The sequence below is a fragment of the Trachurus trachurus genome, assembly GCF_905171665.1.
Source record: "Trachurus trachurus genome assembly, chromosome: 24".
NCBI classification, from domain to species: Eukaryota; Metazoa; Chordata; class Actinopteri; order Carangiformes; family Carangidae; genus Trachurus; species Trachurus trachurus.
Genome location: NC_139910.1, coordinates 10797066 through 10815008, shown reverse-complemented (window position 1 = coordinate 10815008; position 17943 = coordinate 10797066). Strand labels below are relative to the sequence as shown.

At 45.6% G+C, this 17943-nt stretch overlaps 3 protein-coding genes across 4 annotated transcripts in view; 2 read left to right on the top strand and 1 right to left on the bottom strand.

Annotated features, from left to right (window-relative positions):
• The window catches only part of prep (prolyl endopeptidase), a 32745-nt gene extending 20150 nt beyond the window's left edge, over positions 1-12595 (bottom strand). The window contains exon 1 of one of the 2 annotated variants that reach the window (XM_084000742.1): positions 12505-12595. The gene's annotated coding sequence lies outside the window, so the exon portion shown is untranslated. Of the gene's footprint in view, positions 1-3359; positions 3425-12504 lie in introns of those variants that run through there. The other variant, XM_084000743.1, reaches the window with a different exon arrangement.
• prdm1c (PR domain containing 1c, with ZNF domain) lies at positions 655-9404 on the top strand. The gene is made up of 7 exons (XM_084000741.1): positions 655-762; positions 2220-2477; positions 3896-4015; positions 5043-5295; positions 6800-7803; positions 7916-8044; positions 8553-9404. Exons 1-7 carry the CDS (start codon positions 736-738, stop codon positions 9108-9110), a joined length of 2349 nt encoding a protein of 782 aa, XP_083856867.1. The 5' UTR covers positions 655-735; the 3' UTR covers positions 9111-9404.
• Positions 10613-14849, top strand: xkr5a (XK related 5a; the record flags this gene model as incomplete). The annotated part of the gene is made up of 7 exons (XM_084000746.1): positions 10613-10745; positions 11839-12022; positions 12212-12396; positions 12511-12723; positions 13087-13256; positions 13480-13591; positions 13903-14849. The coding sequence occupies 7 exons, from the start codon at positions 10613-10615 to the stop codon at positions 14847-14849; spliced, it is 1944 nt and encodes a 647-aa protein (XP_083856872.1).
• Between the last annotated feature and the right edge of the window lie 3094 nt (positions 14850-17943).

Sequence of the window (17943 nt, the reverse complement as noted above, 5' to 3'; positions counted from 1 at the left end):
TGCTGTGATGAAGAGTTGGATATTAGATTTCTTAACATTCAGGCAGTGTCACTTTGCCAGCTGCATTCAAATCAATTTGTGAGAATGATGATTGTGTTGCTTTTAATCCTGTAACACATGATATACTGAAAGCTTAAACTGACATCTTTCCAAAAAAAAAAAAACTCACTTCACACATTTCACATGAACAAATATGATCTCATCTCCTCTGTGTTGTGTCTTTGGTGTCCAAACACAACACCAGGTTTGGCTTCTTCTCACCTATAAGCACAGTAGAGTGGGTGACTGTCAGAAAATGAAGATGTATTTGTCTGATCCGGACATAGCTGTGTGACAGCCAGTGCACCCCCTCTGGAGAAAGCCCCACACCCCGGGGCAAGAGAGTGACTCACACACACACACACACACACACACACACACACACACAATCTCCAAGGAGGAGTCATGGGGCAAAGGGGAGGAGGGGGGAGGGAGCATGAGAGGAAAAGGGAGTGTATCTCTCTCTCTCTCTCTCAAACACACACACACACACATGCACACGCACTCACAAACACCTTCCCTCCTCCCGTGCGAGACGCAAGAGAAAGAGTCACACACTCGAGGGCTCAGTTGCGCAGTCAGGTACACAGGATACTGAGGTTGGCTGAGAGATAGTGAGGGGGAAGAGAAGAACAACTGGTTGCTCATTGACACTCGCGCAGCTTTATTTCAAGGAGGGCACGGACAGCCTGCCCTATGTGTGGCTCCTCTCAAGGCTTCAAAGTAAGTGTGCAACATCTTTCTGAAACTTCATCTTTCTTTTGTGCTGGTTATTCCAGATGATTTACCAGAGTGTGTGTGTGTGTGTGAGAGAGAGAGATTACTCTTTCATTGATCAAACTCATCTCTTCGTTGCATCACGACACTGTCGCGTGAAAGGTGGCGTCAAACTAGGAGCGCTTTCAAGAGTCAGCCTGTTAGATGATGATGTCCTGCAAAGCCACAGCTGTGTGCCTTTGACTCATGTCTTGATTTTCAGAATATATTTTCTGCTGTGTCACTGGGTTTCATGGTTTCAGACTGACTTATAGCGCTTGCGACAGTCATACCGAGTCAGCTGTGGTGAAAAATAGGGTGAAACTTCGTCCATAAATTTTAATCTCTCGCTTCTTTTATTTGCATTTTCCTCCCAAGGTCATGGAATAAACTGACCTGTTATGCTGTTGTCGTAAGCACTTGAGAAATCATTGCTTTGTGACTTTTAAAGGATTTAACACAACAGCACAAACATCAAGTCTGTTCCCTTTTTGTTTTTGCATAGATGTGCAAGGTTCATGTTTTTGAATTGAGTTTAGTCTGTCCTCAGGAGGGAACATAAGTCACACGACTTGCTTACCAAATATTACAAAACTAGAGAAGTTATCTACCACTATCTCAGAGACTTATGCTGATGAGCCTTAAAAGGAAGAAGTTTCTCAGTCGGCATATCTGAGCATTGTCTTTTAATCACATGTCTTTTATCTTTCACTCTTTCACTATGTCACCCTATCTTGCTATCAGTCAAACCACTGATTTTGTCAAATTAAAAAAGGAAAAAGGAAAAAGAGTGCCCTGACAATAATCTTTCTGAGGAGGGGGGGGAGGGAGGGAGAGACAGTAAGAGACAGACAGAGAGAAAGAGAAAGACACTTTAGACCTGGCTGAGAGCCAAGACCTAGTCAGTCAGAGGAAGTCTGCTCGATTCACTGGGAGCGCTGGTTTCCTTGTGAAAGTGGTCCTGCTCCGGGGCAGACATGCACAGGAACCTCCCTTATAGCCCAGGGGTTGTGATTTGGAGAGTCACAGGATGTATGGGACAGTGGGGGCAATGGGGCAGCGAGCATGAAGGTTCCACTTTGAAGTTTGTTTGTCCGGTAGTGGCAATTGATGAGAAAATTACATTCTCCGCCGCTTCTCGTCCCCCCTTAACATCCTCAACTTTGCCGCTGCCTCCTCCGTGTCAAACTTTACTCTCAGGGATCTAATTTTAGCTCTATTCAAAACTGGACTTCCTTTGATCCTTGAGTTGTTGTTGTTGTATTGTCTGTGTTTTTTCCTTTTAAAATGTGACATAAAAGCAAAAGGTGTACGGTTAAATTTGAAGTCACTCCCAAGGCCAGAATCATCTATTTATTTTAGAGATAAGGGATGATAGATATTTGACACTTTTTCTTTTCTTTCTGTCTCTATCTTTTCAACAGGCCGCCTCCTCTCAGTGCACCACAGCCATGTTAACCTCAGAAAGATCACCACAAAGCACACTGGTTGTCACTGCAATGGTGACAGAGACGCAGGACGTCGACATGACGTCGTGGAGCGAGGCAGACTTTGAGGAGAAGTGCACTTATATTGTGAACGACCAACCTCTGGAACAAGAGTCTGAAAACCTGCAGAGGACCCGGGCTGAGAGATCCTTACCCAGAAATCTGGCCCTGAAGCGCTGCCACAACTCAGCAGAGGTACGCAGCAAAGCAGACTCCTCTACTGGTGTAGGGGGTGGAGGAGAGTAGATTTATAAGAGAAAATTATGCAGAAAAAGATTCCTTATATATCTGAAGGAAATATATATCAAAGCGGGATGTAAGCATGGACCATAGGTGTTTTATGTTTTGTTACTGCCGACTCCTTGCGTCACTCCAACTTCCTTCCATGCCCTAATTCATCCTCAGGCGGGAAGTACTTGACATGTTGTTGTCTAATTTCAGCCTTCCCTCTCTGCTGTGTAGGCTATGTGTTGGGGCAAAGGCAGGGACAATAGCCGAGCCCCTGAGCACACCGCCTGAGGTCTTTTGTGATTAGTAGCTACTTCTGATTCCCAACTCCCTTTGTCCCCCCGGCACACAATCACACTGTAAAGCTAAAGCTAAAGGTGCTGGGAGTCCACCTCATGGACAACACTGGAAATGATCCTCTGGATTAAGTGTGTGGCTGTCAGAGGAAGTTTAACTGGATTGTCAAGGGATAGGTCACAGATGAGGATGAGTGTGATAAATGAATGATAAAAGATTGAATAAAGTGCAGGCTATTGAAAAGGAAACTGTTTCCTTATGTGAGATTAAGACCGAGTCTCTGCATGAAAGATGGTAATCAGGTGAGTTCAGAAGAAGAAGAAGTCCGGGCGTCTGCGGCTGAATACCTGCACTAACACTTGACCCTCTGCTAAGGTCTGAAAGAACAGGATAGGTTACTGTAACCTCTGACACAAGAGCTGTCAGACAAAGCCAATAAAAGCGAGGGTAAACCTAGTAGAATAAACTGTATGAGTAAGACTGCAGTGGCTGATCCAGCAGACACATACACTATGCCAGGGTTGCTCAAAGATGAAAGAGAGAATACATTACCATTGCTTTAGGGAGGTTTGAACACAGAGCTCAAGGTGCAGTTGACTGGTCAGGGTGTGCCTGCGACACCTTATCCTCTCTTCCCCACCCTGGAGGCTCGAGAGACACAGGGGTGAGTTTCACACCTGCAGGTAGCGGAACAAGAGTAGTGGTGAAATTTTAATATGGTAGAGAAACTAAAGATAACCCGGGTGATTGGCTTATGAAATATTCAGCATGAGAAGGAGGGAACACATTCTGTCACAGCCCTGCAAAATTCCCCTTTTTTTCCATGGAAGTTTTTTTTTTTGCTTTGTTTGCAGTTATTCAGAAAAGACAATTTTCTGCTGAATTGACCTCACCCCTTTCAGTTAATCACCAAAAAACAGGCGGACGGAGGGAGGGTCAGATAAGCAGAGTGATATTCCCAAGAATCTCATCCCTCTAATTATGTTTTTCACCTCGGCGTGCATCCGGCGTTGCTCGCTCAGGCCTCCAATTTGTGACCCGTACTCTGTCGTTTGATGACTGCATTTATGTCCTCCTTTGTTGAACAGGTGCTCGGTGTGACCAGTAAAGAGATGATTCCTAAGGGGACACGTTTTGGCCCACTGGTTGGAGAAAGCTACACCAAGGAAATACTGCTAACGGGCGCTGACAGGAAATACTTCTGGAGGGTGAGTTGCATGAGCTGCATGTGAGTGTCTGGATTTTCGTTCATGCATGTTTTGTGTTTCAAAACGGTTCACATCCTGTCATCTCTGTCTGGAGATGGGCTGCTGTGGCTGCGGCGTGGCATTAGCTAAGAGTTGTGGTCAGTACCTGACACCTTGTGAAAGTATGACTCTTTTCTGCCACTGCTTCCTATCTTTACATGTCAGTCGATTAAAATGTTTAATTTTTTTTTTTTTACAAGTGCATGCAGTGTTTGCCAGTTGTGTGCACGGCTGTCTGAGGTCACACACACACACAGCTGTTTGGTTTCAGTGACGCAGCGGTTCTCCTCTATCTCCGCTTTCTCTCGGCGGTGGTATCGCTGCCAGTAAACACACCATACACATGTCCGCACTTCTCCAGACTCACAAACTCTCACACTGACTAAGCAAGGAAGTGGCTTTGAGCCTGAGAACTGTTATGTTACGAATCAGCAGCATCGGGACATCTTCCATTACACACACACACACAAACACACACACACACACAGGCGCCTGGGTAAGTCTACAGTTTAGAGTCAGCAACCTTGAAATCATGCAACCCCAACCAAAAGTTGCAACAGTCATAACACAGACAATCTGTTAACATTACAGCCATGACTCAAGTGACAGCGCAGCTTCAAAGGGCAGTTTTTTGGATACAAGAAGGAGGGATAACTCTTTAAATGAGCCGCATTGCTTTTGAAAAGGTCAGCAGTCAGTCGCTCAGATGCAGGGATGAGCGGTGAGAGTAATCGTGGGCGAATTGAGCACACCCGATACTACAATCCAGTAATACAGAGAAATTCATGCTCGGTGTTGCTTTCATAACTCTATGACTTGTGCACCAATCTCAGCTGAAAGAACACACAGCGCTTAAACCATAAAGGTATCGGGAAACCTGTGACATCATGGTTTCACATTTGGCGCCATGTCACTGCAGTCAAATTTTCACCATCAACTGAAATTATGTCTCATCTCGTCTTCTCTGCGGTTCTCTCCACGACCGTAGGTCTTCTCGGAGGGACGCCTGCACCACATATTGGACGGTTTGAACGAGGACCACAGCAACTGGATGCGCTACGTCAACCCAGCCTGTTCTGTGGAGGAGCAGAACCTGGTTGCGTGCCAGAGCGGTTTGAACATCTACTTCTACACCATCAAACCGCTTCAGCCGGGCCAGGAGCTCCTGGTGTGGTACTGTCCTGAACTTGCCCAGCGCTGCAACTACCCTCCTCTGGGCCAACTGGCCATTGACAGTCCTGGTAAGTGTTATGTGCGTATACGTAGTATTTATATCTGTGTAGGAAGGTGTAAAAACTGAGTGCGTCTGTCTGCAGTTAACAGAAACTATGACTGAGCCCACGCTTTGAGACATATCTGGCGTGCATTGTCATTGTGGAGTAAGGCAAAGCACCGGCCGACTGACAGAGCCTTTGTGCGGGTGTTTAAGAAGTTACTCAGTCACACCCACATCCCCTTTTGTCAAAGTTGAACACAAAGGGGGGGGGGGGGGGGGGGGGGGGGGGAGTCCTGAAAGCAGAGAGGACCTGTCTCCAGGTGTGTAGCCACAGTACCACAGTAAGATGAGACCGATTTCAGGACTTTAGCTAATGTTTCAGTTTCTCCCCCTTTTTTGTTTTTAACCCCACAGCTGGCAGCTCATTCACAAGCAAAACATGTGGCGTTCATTCATAAACACAAAGAGTGCACACGGTGGCAGAGGTCCATATGCACACACACACACATACACATACACAAACACATACACCAAAACACTCATTTACACACACGAGAGGCTGCCTGAGGTGCTGACAGCATTCTGGCACAAGTCCCCCTTATTTATTTGGCTCTTAAGGAGGAAGAGAGGTAGGAAGCGCTCCAGTGACTACTTGAACTTCCTGACAAGGCAAGCCGTTGACAGATTGATATCTCACTGAGTGGCGGCTATTTGTTTGCTGAGAGCTGGCCTCTTAGGAGAGAGAGGGAAGGGGGGAAGGGTAACACAAGGGAGCACACACAGTAGATAAGGGTTGCTCTGTTTTTGGTGGGTTGATGTTGATTGTGTCCAAGGGGAGGTAAGACCTATGTGGGTACTTACCTCTGTATTTTGTCTTCCTCTCTCTGTGTCTCTGCTCCTGCTCATAAAGTGGAAGAATTTGCTCATTTCAAAGAGAGATTTTAGATCTAGATTTCATAAACATGTCCTGCATATAGAATTGGGTGGGAAATAAATATTATGTATAGGTTAGTCGATGCGTTGCGACTGCTCTATTTTCCATTCCATTAAGCACCTCTTAGGATTATTTATGTCTGGGGGGAAACCTGTGGTTCATCAGTCACTTTCAAATGTGAAGTTGTTTCCCATCCTGTGTATATCCGGTCCTGCCTGACATAGAAAGCACACTTACAACTGACCAGCCCTCTAATGCACTGACTCCTGTCCTCCATGCTATCTATATCCTGATCAGACACCTATTGTTTCACTTGTGGTGTCCCGTTTCATTGGGTGCCAGCCAGGAAGAAGTCTGGCAGACAGGCACACACACCTGATAAAAAAACACATGTTTATCTGCTAATCTTTAAAGCATAAAGCAACAGGTTGGACCAGAGTAGGTATCTTTGAAAGTAAAGATGCATGGTGATTTCAGTGAGCGACATGCACGCATGATCACGTCAGTGTCATGGGTGTACGTGTCATTCAGTTCAAAGGCGATATCGTATCACCCGTCGCTGACGTAATTTCTCCATTTTTGATCTGTCTCACAGAACAGAGTCAAGCTCAGGAGAAGACAACAACGAAACGAGGACACAGCGTCTCGGAAATACTTCGAGACGAACCCTCCAGACCCCCGACGACCGACCCCAGACGACTGGACAGCCCGGTTTTTCCTTTATGTCCCCCAGCTGTCTACCCAATCCAGCCCAACTCAGACTCTATCCATGGCCATAGATATGCACCTCTGCCGTCTCTCCCATCCTGTGACCCCCCAGCTGCCAAAAGGCCAGCTCTTAGTCGTCCCGTCCCTTCTGTTTTGCACTTCAATTTTCAGCACAGTCACAGCACAGTTATAGCCAAACCCTACCAGGAGCCCTCTGTGCCTGACCGACTTCATCCCACCCTGAGGCACAATCCCTATTATCTGCCTCACTACTCACTTGGCCTTAACACCGTTCTACCTCATCCGTACCCGTTCTACAGTGATCGACTGAAACCCCACGTAACACTCTCATCTCATTTACTGCCTTTTGACAGCTATGCACACCTATTCCATCCTCTAGTCAACGGACGCAAAGACTTGACACTTGCACTATCTAGTACAAAACAAGACCTCAGTCTTTCACCAGCCAGCGAACACGAAGATGACAAGGGCCTCTTGTCCAAAAGGACTAACTACCTCAGGACCCCTTCAGACGACCTCAGAGATTTCAGACACTCTCCTCCCAGCAATGCCCACGCAGACCTCACTGTACCCGTCACATCCGGTGCCTCATCCATGGTCACCTTAGCCCGTGGAGGATTGCCCTCTCTAGCACCTGGAGGATGTTCACCACCAGTTGGCATGGCCGCCTCCTCAGACTGCGTCCCTTCTAGACCCACGTCTGCCAATCACAGCAATACCGAGGACGCAGTTGATCTCAGGAAGACCAACCGAGGTGCGCAGGTCATTGGCTACAAGACTCTGTCGTACCCGCTCACCAGGCAGAACGGAAAGATCCGGTATGACTGTAACGTCTGCGGAAAGGTCTTTGGGCAGCTGTCCAACCTCAAGGTTAGTTTTTCTTCATCAAATTAAAAGCACGGTAGAGAAAAATGCCAAAATAAACCCCTCTCCGTGGTTCTATACCTGACGTCAATACTCATCTCTGACATGCTTTCCTCAGGTCCATCTGCGAGTACACAGTGGAGAGCGTCCTTTCAGGTGTCAGACCTGCAACAAGAACTTCACTCAACTGGCCCACCTGCAGAAACACTACCTGGTTCACACAGGAGAGAAACCACATGAATGCAAGGTAGAGCTACAACTCTAACCCTCAAAGTTAAAGGTCCAGTGTATAATATTTTGTTGTTTATTGGCAAAAATATGAATATACTACCAATGAATATATTTGTGTAAGTGTATAATCGCTATAAAATAAAATCTGTTTGGTTTTCATAGCGTTATAATTCTTCTTTTATATATAAATATAGCAAGGGTCTTGCTTAGAGAGTGTCGCCATCTTGCGCCGCCATGTTTGTACGGAATAGAAAATCCAGCCAACCAGAGAGCACGTTTCAAGAGTTTCACGTTCACAAATAAACAATAGAATTATTTAATAGATAAATAATAGAATTGGATTGCTAGATTTCACTGTTTTCCCCTCATTTTACACACTGGACCTTTAAGGCACCTTGTTAACTTAAGTGTTGAGGAATTTGATACAGATCCTTATTATATTACAGTATCAAGACTAGAAGAAATATGAAGGGCTAAAAGTTAAAAAATGAAAATAATTTCCTTGCGTTTCTGTTTCGATACAGGTGTGCCATAAACGATTCAGTAGCACTAGTAACTTGAAGACCCACCAGAGGCTACACTCGGGTGAGAGGCCTTACCAGTGCAAGCTCTGCCCAGCCCGCTTTACTCAGTTTGTCCACCTCAAGCTGCACAAACGCCTCCATACTGGGGAACGGCCTCACCGGTGTCCCAGCTGCCCTTGTGCCTATCTTCACTACTGCAGCCTCCAGGTGCACCTCCAAGGCTTCTGTCCTCTCTCCCCCTCGGCCTCCGAGAGACACTCGCCGGAGGAGCTACACCGAGTCAACTCTGAAATCGAGAGGTTTGACCTGAGCGAGGCAGCGGAGCAGCTGGAGGCCATGGCTGCAGAGGCCGACATGGACAAGGGGAATGTTACCGAGCTAATACAGAAGATGGAGACTCGCACCTTGGGCCACCAGGCCGGCATCGGAGGGGAGACTGAGCTGAGTGTCTGCAAGTCAGCAAAGGAGTGCTCTGGTGTTCAGCTGCGTCATGGCAGCCCTCTACCTCTGCATGCAACCAGCATCAAGCTGGAGTCAAGCTGCATATCAGAGCCCTAAGACAGCCTTGCTAATCCAGCCATATAATCCTTACAGGTCAACTCAGCAGCTGTCTGTTACTGCCCTATTTGAAGTAAAGCCTTATCTCAATCATGGATTGCCTAGCCTATACTCTACTGAGACTATAGCCTGTGAAGAATCAAAACTTTACCAGCATGGCCTGTGACTCATTGATTTAATGTACACACCTTTCTTAATTTATTCTGTCGCTAATATGAATCTGAAATGTATTAAAAAAATGCAGATTTGAGACATTTTCTGTACCGTAATTTGTTTTTATATCTCTAGAACATCCTCATGGAACAACTAAACTTGTGATTTACACATAAACAAAATTTGTTTTTATATGTGGTCTCACTGTGTGAAGACTGAGTGTTTCTGTTTCTGTATCTGTACGTATTTATGTTTACCAATTAAAGTGACGATTACTGCACAGGCATGACTATGTGGTGTAAATTAGCAAAGTGCTAAAGTAATCGCAAACAGGAAAGATTGTGTGTTTGTGTGGTGTGTGTGTGTGTGTGTGTGTGTGTGTGTGTGTGTGTGTGTGTGTGTGTGTGTGTGTGTGTGTGTGTATGTGCCTTAGTGCGATGGCACTGATGTGGGGAGTTGGTGACGTAGATAAACATCCTGTTATGAGTCTTGGGATACTGAAGTGTCAACCCTTCACCCTGGAAAACTCACACAGCAGCACAAAGGACAAAATTATCTTCACTATCAATAATCTCCGGTTGCTAATTCTGTACACACACTTCCATGTTTTAGTTTCGGTATTAATCACTTGACAGACAATACACCCACAGAGGATGAGTCTACAGCTTATTCTGAAAACAATGATGTTATGCTCTGTGCCAGAAAGGACGAGGTAACTGTAAAGGGATAAAAACTGACACTCGCTTCCTGCGCCCCTAGCATTTCAGCAATCCTCACATTACACCTTAAAAGGGTGTCAGGTGGCTCAGGGGTTATCCACAGATGAGGCAACTTACAATACACAGCACAAGCAAGATACACTCCTCCTGATCAGATCACAGGGTGCCTACCAGCTGCTCTGGAGTTGACCGTTTGAAAAAGAAACAGAAGGCCTACAAACCCAGCGTTGACCCTGACCTGTGTGACCTCTAAGTGTGGAAAGAAGAACTCAGATCAGTGTCGAGCATCTATCAATAGGAAATAAGGAATGAAACATACGGGCTTTTAAGGATTTAAAGAAGCGGTCAGAGGTGGAGAAGAAGAGGTAACGTGAGGGGGGAGGTGAGCTATGAGCTGTGTGCAGGTATACGGCAACAGGAAGCAACCGTGACTGGGGACGGACGGTCGGTAGGTCAGCGGAGTGATGGTGATGATGCCCCTTTAACGCCGCGCGGTGACGTCAGATATTTTTGACGGAGGGCAGGCAGCGGGAGAAGAAAGGAGCGGATGTACCCGGGGTGAGGAGGAGGAGGAGGGAAGATGCCCAGGATAATGTCACCGGGTGTTTCTCTCTCCCGCCTGTTCGCATCATGATAAACGCTGCCGGGGCGGTTGCCCGCAGGATGCCGTCGGCGGTTCGGCGGAGCGGGTGCTGGATCGCGTGGTGCCAGGCGGCGCTGCTCGGCGCGTCGGCGCTGGTGATCGTGGCCGAACGGAGCGCACGTAAGTGGGCACAGAATTCCCAGCGCATCGCTTCGCACGCAGCGATAGGTTCGCTGCTGTAGCTGCGAGCTGCTACCGAATATCTCAATTTAAAAAAAGCAGTATATTAAAGCATTTGATCGTTTTATAATATTTTGGTTGGCCTGTAATGAATTGAAATAAAAAGAAAAGAAAAGAAAAAGAAAACGCTGTTGCTCAGCCATGATGCTTCGTGCTGGAGCTCTTCCAACAGCAGCCGTGGCTCAGGTTAACACAATTCAAATGGTGATGGCTCTAGCACAGCCTTTATTATTGAATCAGCAAACCTAGCACTTTTTCTGAAAAAAAAAAAAAAAATGCATTGCATTGGTTTAGGCCAGCAGCAGGGTTTGCCAAACTGGGGCCCCAGAACCTCCAGGGGTCATACAGCAGGGTCACACAAATAATAAAAAAGATTAAATGTAACCATTAGGCCCTTCCTTATAGAAATAATGATCAACATTTAAAATTCTGTTGCACCTGAAGCCAAAAAACATTATTAAAAATATTAGTTATTATTGATGATATTATTAGCATGATAATAAATGCACATCTGGAGTGTGAACGCACATGGCAGCACAGGATGACGAATCCCTGACTAAGCAGATCAATGGGGCAAGGACAGGACACTAGAGATACGAGGTGACTGGATATGTACAGTGTCTGACTTTGTCCTCGGCAGAGACACTGTACTATTCCCATCCGATAAAAATATCCACTGCTACACTCAAATTAGCCTCTCACTGAAAAATATTGAGCGATAGTTAAAATGATCAGTGCAGTGATGCACCTTTTGGTTTATTATGAAGTCTCATATTCTTGGTGGTGCTTGTGTCGTCTCCTTAGAACGGCTTCCTTTTAAATGAAAGGGCAATCCACTACTAGCAAAGCGTACATGCTCTCTAATTTCTCAAGGACTCTGCTGCTGGTGTCTGCAGCTCTCCACAAATCCTCACACGTGTGCTGGGTTTAATGTACTGTGTTTCCTGCATGATTACACGATAAGACTATATTTATGTCCTTCTGCTGTGTGTGTGTGTGTGTGTGTGTGTGTGTGTGTTCATATGTGTGTTAGTGATCTACTGTATAGGGTTTTACCTTTGGAATGAGGAGACTGTGTGGGCGGGCCTCACTCTCGGCCTCTTTCTACCGGGGACAGCAGTTCAGCTGCTGAGTGTGAAATGGTACTACGATGATGGTGATGACAGGCGATGCTACCTCTCTGTCATACACATACTACACTTGGGCATCTTCAAAAGGTGAGCTCTCTCCCATTACATATTATGCACTCGATATAATGTGGTTTGCATATTTAGAATTTGCCTGTAGGATTGAATGCAGATATTGTTTTATGCCATGTAGGGGAAATGACATTTGCATTGTTCTGTCATTGAAACCTTCACCAGGAGGTTACTAAGGTGTCTGTCTCTGGCCCCCTCTTCTGGCAGGTTATGGGACTGTATGAGGTCTGTGCTGCGCATGCAGGGCTCGGTGGCTGAGCTGGGAGCCGCCGTCATGCAGCAGGCAGATGTTGCTGCCCTTTGGCTGCTGGAGGCCCTGGTCCTCACACTGCCTCAGAGCCTGCTCCAAGCATATGTGGTGGTGTCCACTGATGTGGGCATCATGTCACCAGGTACACTTACATCACATAAATGATATTAGCGATGCCAATTGTTCTACACAGTGTCTGAAATAGGATATTATTTCATACTCTCTCCCTCTGTTTTTTTTTTCTTTTTACCTTTAGTGGCTTATTGCTGTGGCCTGTGTGTGCTGTCTATTTCCTGGGCCCTGGTGCTGTACAGCAGAGCGTGCTGTCTGATCCGACCAGGCCACCTGGCCATGCCTCCGGCAGCCCTGCTGTGCCAGCTGGTGTGGAGGGCAGGCATGCTGGGTGCCAGGGTGACTTGCCTCATGTTCTTTGCCAGGGTGTTTAACTGGTGGGTCTGTGGAGTAGCAGGTGAGCAGCCAGCAACCCCCAGGGACACTTAAGCCTGACACCTGTGAAGGAAGGAGGAAAAGTGCAATGTAATAATAGTGTAGTAACAAATGCAAATAAAAGTGCAAGAGCTTATTTTTAGTAATAGCTTATTGTGGTTGAGCTGCTTTTGTTCCATATGTCACAGAATTTATAAATTAAAAAAAACAAACAGATTTTTTAATTTACATTTGGGCTAATGGATGATATAATTATCTTAAGAGTGATGCAGCATGTCCTCTTGATCCAGTTTCTCACTTGTTCCTCTGCATCCACTTGATAACACTGTATATGGATCCTCTATTGCGCTTGTGCCTTCTAGTCTATTTTTATGTTGACCTCCAGGTTTCCACTGGCTCACAGCCTCCTTCTGGCTGGTATCACAGCAACCAGACATCTGCACCGGCCCATGGTGTTGGCGCGCCTTTAATGGCATCATGGGTCTCGTCCATGTCTTCCTCTTCCTCAACGTCAAAGACGGACCCTCGCGCTTTCGCATGGGCAGTTTTTATGCAGTAAGGCATGACTTCAGATTTCTTTTTTTAAACTTGTTTCTGCTACATGTCTGATCACAGTGTCTGTTTTGTAGAAGGCATATTATCCACACACACACACACACACACACACACACAGGCAGGTAGTTTGCATTGTCATCCTGCCCCTTGGTGTCCTTGACTTATTGTGACGTAAAGCTGTCTGCAGATGACTGATGGTGTGTGACCTTCTCTCCTCCCCCAGTTCATGCTCGTAGAGAACGCCACTCTGCTGCTGGCCGCCTCCGACTTCCTCAGCGAAGCATCATGGGACAACATGACCCTTCCCACCACTGTGCTGTGTAGCTTTCTCCTCGGTGAGTCACTGTTTCTGTGTCCGTGCTCCGTTCGTTTTATAACAGATTTGTGTCAGATGTTTTGACAGTCATTGCTCATAATTAGACTCTTATCAAAATAGATTGTGTGCTATGTGAGTAATATAACCCTAATGGTGATTCAAATAGGTTAAAGGTACTTCTAAGTGGAACAACACTAGCAAAGGCACTAACAGAACTGATGATCAGAGCAATTTTTACCATCCAAGATAAACATTGATTTGCTTGTGACACTTTTAACAAAACTTACAACTGTACTAACATCAATCATTTCCTGTGTTTGTGCTTCGCAGGTGCTACCTCTCTCATCCTGTACTACCGGTTCCTCCATCCCAAGTCAACAGAGATCTCCCAGGGTACGCACCACAACCACATGGGCAGCACCTGTATAGAACAGGGGGAGTCCTCCTTCTCTCTCGGGGACAAGAGCCTACCAGCCCCCTCCATGCAAAACCATGGCAGCTTCTCCCTCTCCGGTGTGGCTGGCACTCTGCTGGAGCACCCAGGAATCTGTGGAGGCCGCCCAAACAGCTCCTGCCCTTGCTACCACCACCACTGGCTCTTGATCCGAATGGCTCTTAAAACAGGAGATCTGGGGAAGATCAACAGAGCGTACGGGGCCGGCGGAGCGGCGGCCATACTGGACATGGACGAGTACAACCAAGCGGGTAAGAGCAACGAGGGCATGACCATCACAGCAGAAGGCAGCTGTGAAGCGGTCTCCACCTCCGAGTCTCAGGGGAAAGGCCTGGCACCGCTGTCGGACTGCAAAGACGAGTTCCAGAGCGTGAGCGAGCCCTCGTCCACCGATCGACCTGAAGAGGAGGATGATAGTCTGGAGATGGAGAGCCCGCTGGAGTCCCCCGCATCAGATTTTAAACGCAGCTCACCGGAGGGCAAGTCTATGTTTGGAGACAGTCCAGAGCCATATTTCTGCCCCACAGAGTCTAGCTCAACCCTGTATTTCAGCGCCGACCCTCAGTCTCCCAGCAGTGCCAGTAACCCCCGTTTGGATAGGGACACAGGGAGTTTGGATCAGGGGGTTCGCCTCAACTCCATCCCTAGCGATCCAGCCCTTCACAGAGACGTCCGCGGGCTCATGGGCCGGGTCGGGCCGCGCTGCACTTCCACACCTAAACTGGACTCTGGAGTGCCGGACTCTCCGTCCAGTGTCCCTCATCTCACAGGTCCGAGGAGGCAGCTCATAATGTCCCGAAGAGACGAGGACGACAACTTTTAGCTTTCTAATGACAGAATCATCAGGGAAAGAGTTAACAGCAACTTATCTAACGTTGAAGGAGTACACCAGCTTTTTTTGGAAGGCTGCTTTTTCATCTTCCTAGTGTTGTAGGATGAAACAGCTTAAAGCATAAATTTCAACCTTGTATGCCTATATATGTAGTACACTGTGGGCATAGTATATGCAAACATTTGAGAGAATGCTAAATAGCCTGCACTCTCCTCAAATCATAAGCTATTTTTTAAAAGCATTGCTTTGCCCAAATACCAGACACAGTGGTGAAGCCTTCAGCAGTGCTTTCATCTGAAAACAAGAAGAGCTAATTAGTGGTGTATGGAGCTCAGACACACCTTCTACCTGACGTTAAATATATATAGCCTATTTTTTTTTCATTCTTTTGGCAGCAGTGGACATCACATTGTGTAACCAAATGTACACATTGTACTTACATGCTAAGGAAGTAGCCATGAGTTATATAAATATAAGCATCATTAGAACTATGCAGCTGCTTTACCATCTCAGACAGCTGATGATTTCTATATTCCACACAGAAACTGCTGTTATTCAGTTGCCAGCTGCTAAGAGAATAGAGAAATCAATCATACATCAAAAGGTGGCAGGACTATCTGACCTTTTAATATTAACCATCTCAGTGTGAGCCGGAGCTGTGTTGGCTTCTTAAAAGCACAAGTATCACCTGTATCATATTGCTGTGATTTTTTTTTGTTATTCCCAGAAGAAAAGTAAAGAAAACAAAATCCCAGTCCCTTCAGAGAATACTACACTGTATTTTTTGTATTTCCATGTCGACTGACATCGCTCTGAGCAGGGCTTGTGTGTGTTTGATGTTTTATTTACATGTTGACCATGTATTTGCTGAAATGTTTTTTGGAGTTTACATTATGTTGGGAAAAAATGTCTCAGGCAGAGTGACTTTAAATTCAAATGTCTGTTGTGTAACAAAATGTAAAAAAAAAATGCTTATAAAGTACTTGTAGTGACTTTTTTTTTATGTGCTTTCGATCGCTATTTCTAGGGACAGATGCATTTTTTTGCTCATTACTGTTCTGTAAAAGGGATGAAATTCACATAGCAGTGAAGTGATGCTGGGTTTTCTCTTGCAGCCATGTGACTGCCGTAACTGACATTTTGAACTGTGAAGTGCAAGGCCACTGGTGGCTTTAAATAAGCAATAAATAGCCCACGTATTGGGGTGAGTGGAATATAAGTGTGTGTGTGTAATTATTTGATCTGATTTTTATATATTTGTTCCTAAGTAAACATGGTGCACAGCTCTATCACTCTGACACCCATCAAACAAAAATGGGAGAGGGAGTCAGAGACATAAATATCAGAGGAGACCTGGATGGGAATACGCAAGATGTAAGCGACCACTGTGAACTCAAGATCGTTGGGAGAGTTTGCTGGAAGAATGTAGTGAGGATTTTATTTATAACTCCTAAAATAACAGCACTGCAAACAGGCACATAGCCGACCGAGGTTACTGTTGGAGATAGTGTGGAACCGCTATGGCTAATCATTTCCATGTCTTTTGGGTCTGTCCCTAAATCCAGTCATACTGCAGGGAGGTGGCTACCGAGATAAATATAAATAATGGGTGTAGGGTTAGATTACTCTTTTGTTGCTTTACATCTTGGTAAAATACCTGAAACAATCCAACACAGGGATACATACTCATTGAAGAAGGGAAAGCACCTGAAAATGGCAACACTAGACTAGTGGCGCGGGAAGACATTTATTGTATGGGAGAGACTTAATTTTGTTTTAAGACTTGAGTTGGAGAAATGTAGCTACAGAACGCTGGGAAAAATGGATTATGTAGGCCTATGCACTTTGAATAGCAATGATGTATGTGGAAAAATATAAATATATATATAATATAAAAATATATTCTGATTTTAAACTGTAACATTCATGATAACCTCATGTTCTTTGTAAATTTCCTGTAAATAAATAAATAAAAGAAAAAAAAAAAGAAAAAACACTCAGCTCTGTGATCACTCAGGTGGAAGTGGTCACGGTGGACTGAGCAGTCGTTTTGTGTAAATGGCCTCAAAGAAGGTATTTATGGCACTCGCCCTTTAAGACGACGCGCCTGCGCACAGCGGCCAGAAAGTTAACTCCTGAACTTCGTAGTCAGAAAAATTTCAGATTTATAAAATAGCAGGGGAAAACAGCGGTGAGTTGACATGGCATTTCGCCGAAGAAACAAGAGTTACCCTTTCTTCAGCCAGGAGTTCCTCATTCAGAACCATGCCGACATCGTCTTCAGTTTTGTGATTTTCATTTTGATTGGATTGATGTTTGAGGTGAGATGAACTCTTTTCTTCCCTCGTCTCACTCACTCAGCTGTTTTAAGATGGCAAGCCCGCTGCTGCTGCTGCTGCTGCACACTCAAAGATGTAACTCGGGGGGCTTGTAAGTTAAACGTTGTTGCGTTCAAATTGGCTCTGTTTTTTTTTTTGCTTTTGGAAATTATACTTCTTGCTTGGCTGCACCTCAGCCTTGTGTTTTCAGTCGCGCGGATATGGTGGCTGCTTGCTGCATTTTTTTTTTTTTTTTTTTTTACAAGTTTACTGAACAATGAATGTTGCTCTGTTCGCAGCCAAAAGTAGCAACGTAAGCTGTAGACTAAACTTCACACACACAGCTGGAAACACCAGGATATACACTGCGACTTACAACGTGTATTTCAAGTTTATACGGCACAAAGTTTTCGGTGTCTTGCTGCCAATACTTAAATTCCTAAAGGAGTTTACCGGGGATAGTTGGGAAAACTCTTGTTGGCATGGTTACCACTCGAAAACTACACAAAACTTATCAGTTTTTACTCTAAAATTCACCTGTTTAAACCTCTTGGCACTGTCTTGTTCCAAGTTTCCAGAAAGACAATCCGCTGCAACATTTTGATTCCAACATGCATGTCAGAAACCACATACGTCCACATTTTGGTAGGAAGTAAATAGTTTTGAGCTTTCAAAGTAAAAGCCTCGCCGTCGCTCAGAGAGAGTTCTAGAACGAGTTCGACGTCGGGCGTTTTATTTGAAAATCGAAAACGGAAGCGGCTTGGCTT

What these genes read in the sequence shown, in the direction of transcription:
- prdm1c (XM_084000741.1), top strand. Translation starts at nt 736, where the DNA reads ATGTGTGGCTCCTCTCAAGGCTTCAAA. An exon ending in GCTGCCACAACTCAGCAGAG is followed by an intron (nt 2,478 to 3,895) that starts GTACGCAGCAAA and finishes TTTGTTGAACAG; the next exon opens with GTGCTCGGTGTGACCAGTAA. An exon ending in AGAAACCACATGAATGCAAG is followed by an intron (nt 8,045 to 8,552) that starts GTAGAGCTACAA and finishes GTTTCGATACAG; the next exon opens with GTGTGCCATAAACGATTCAG.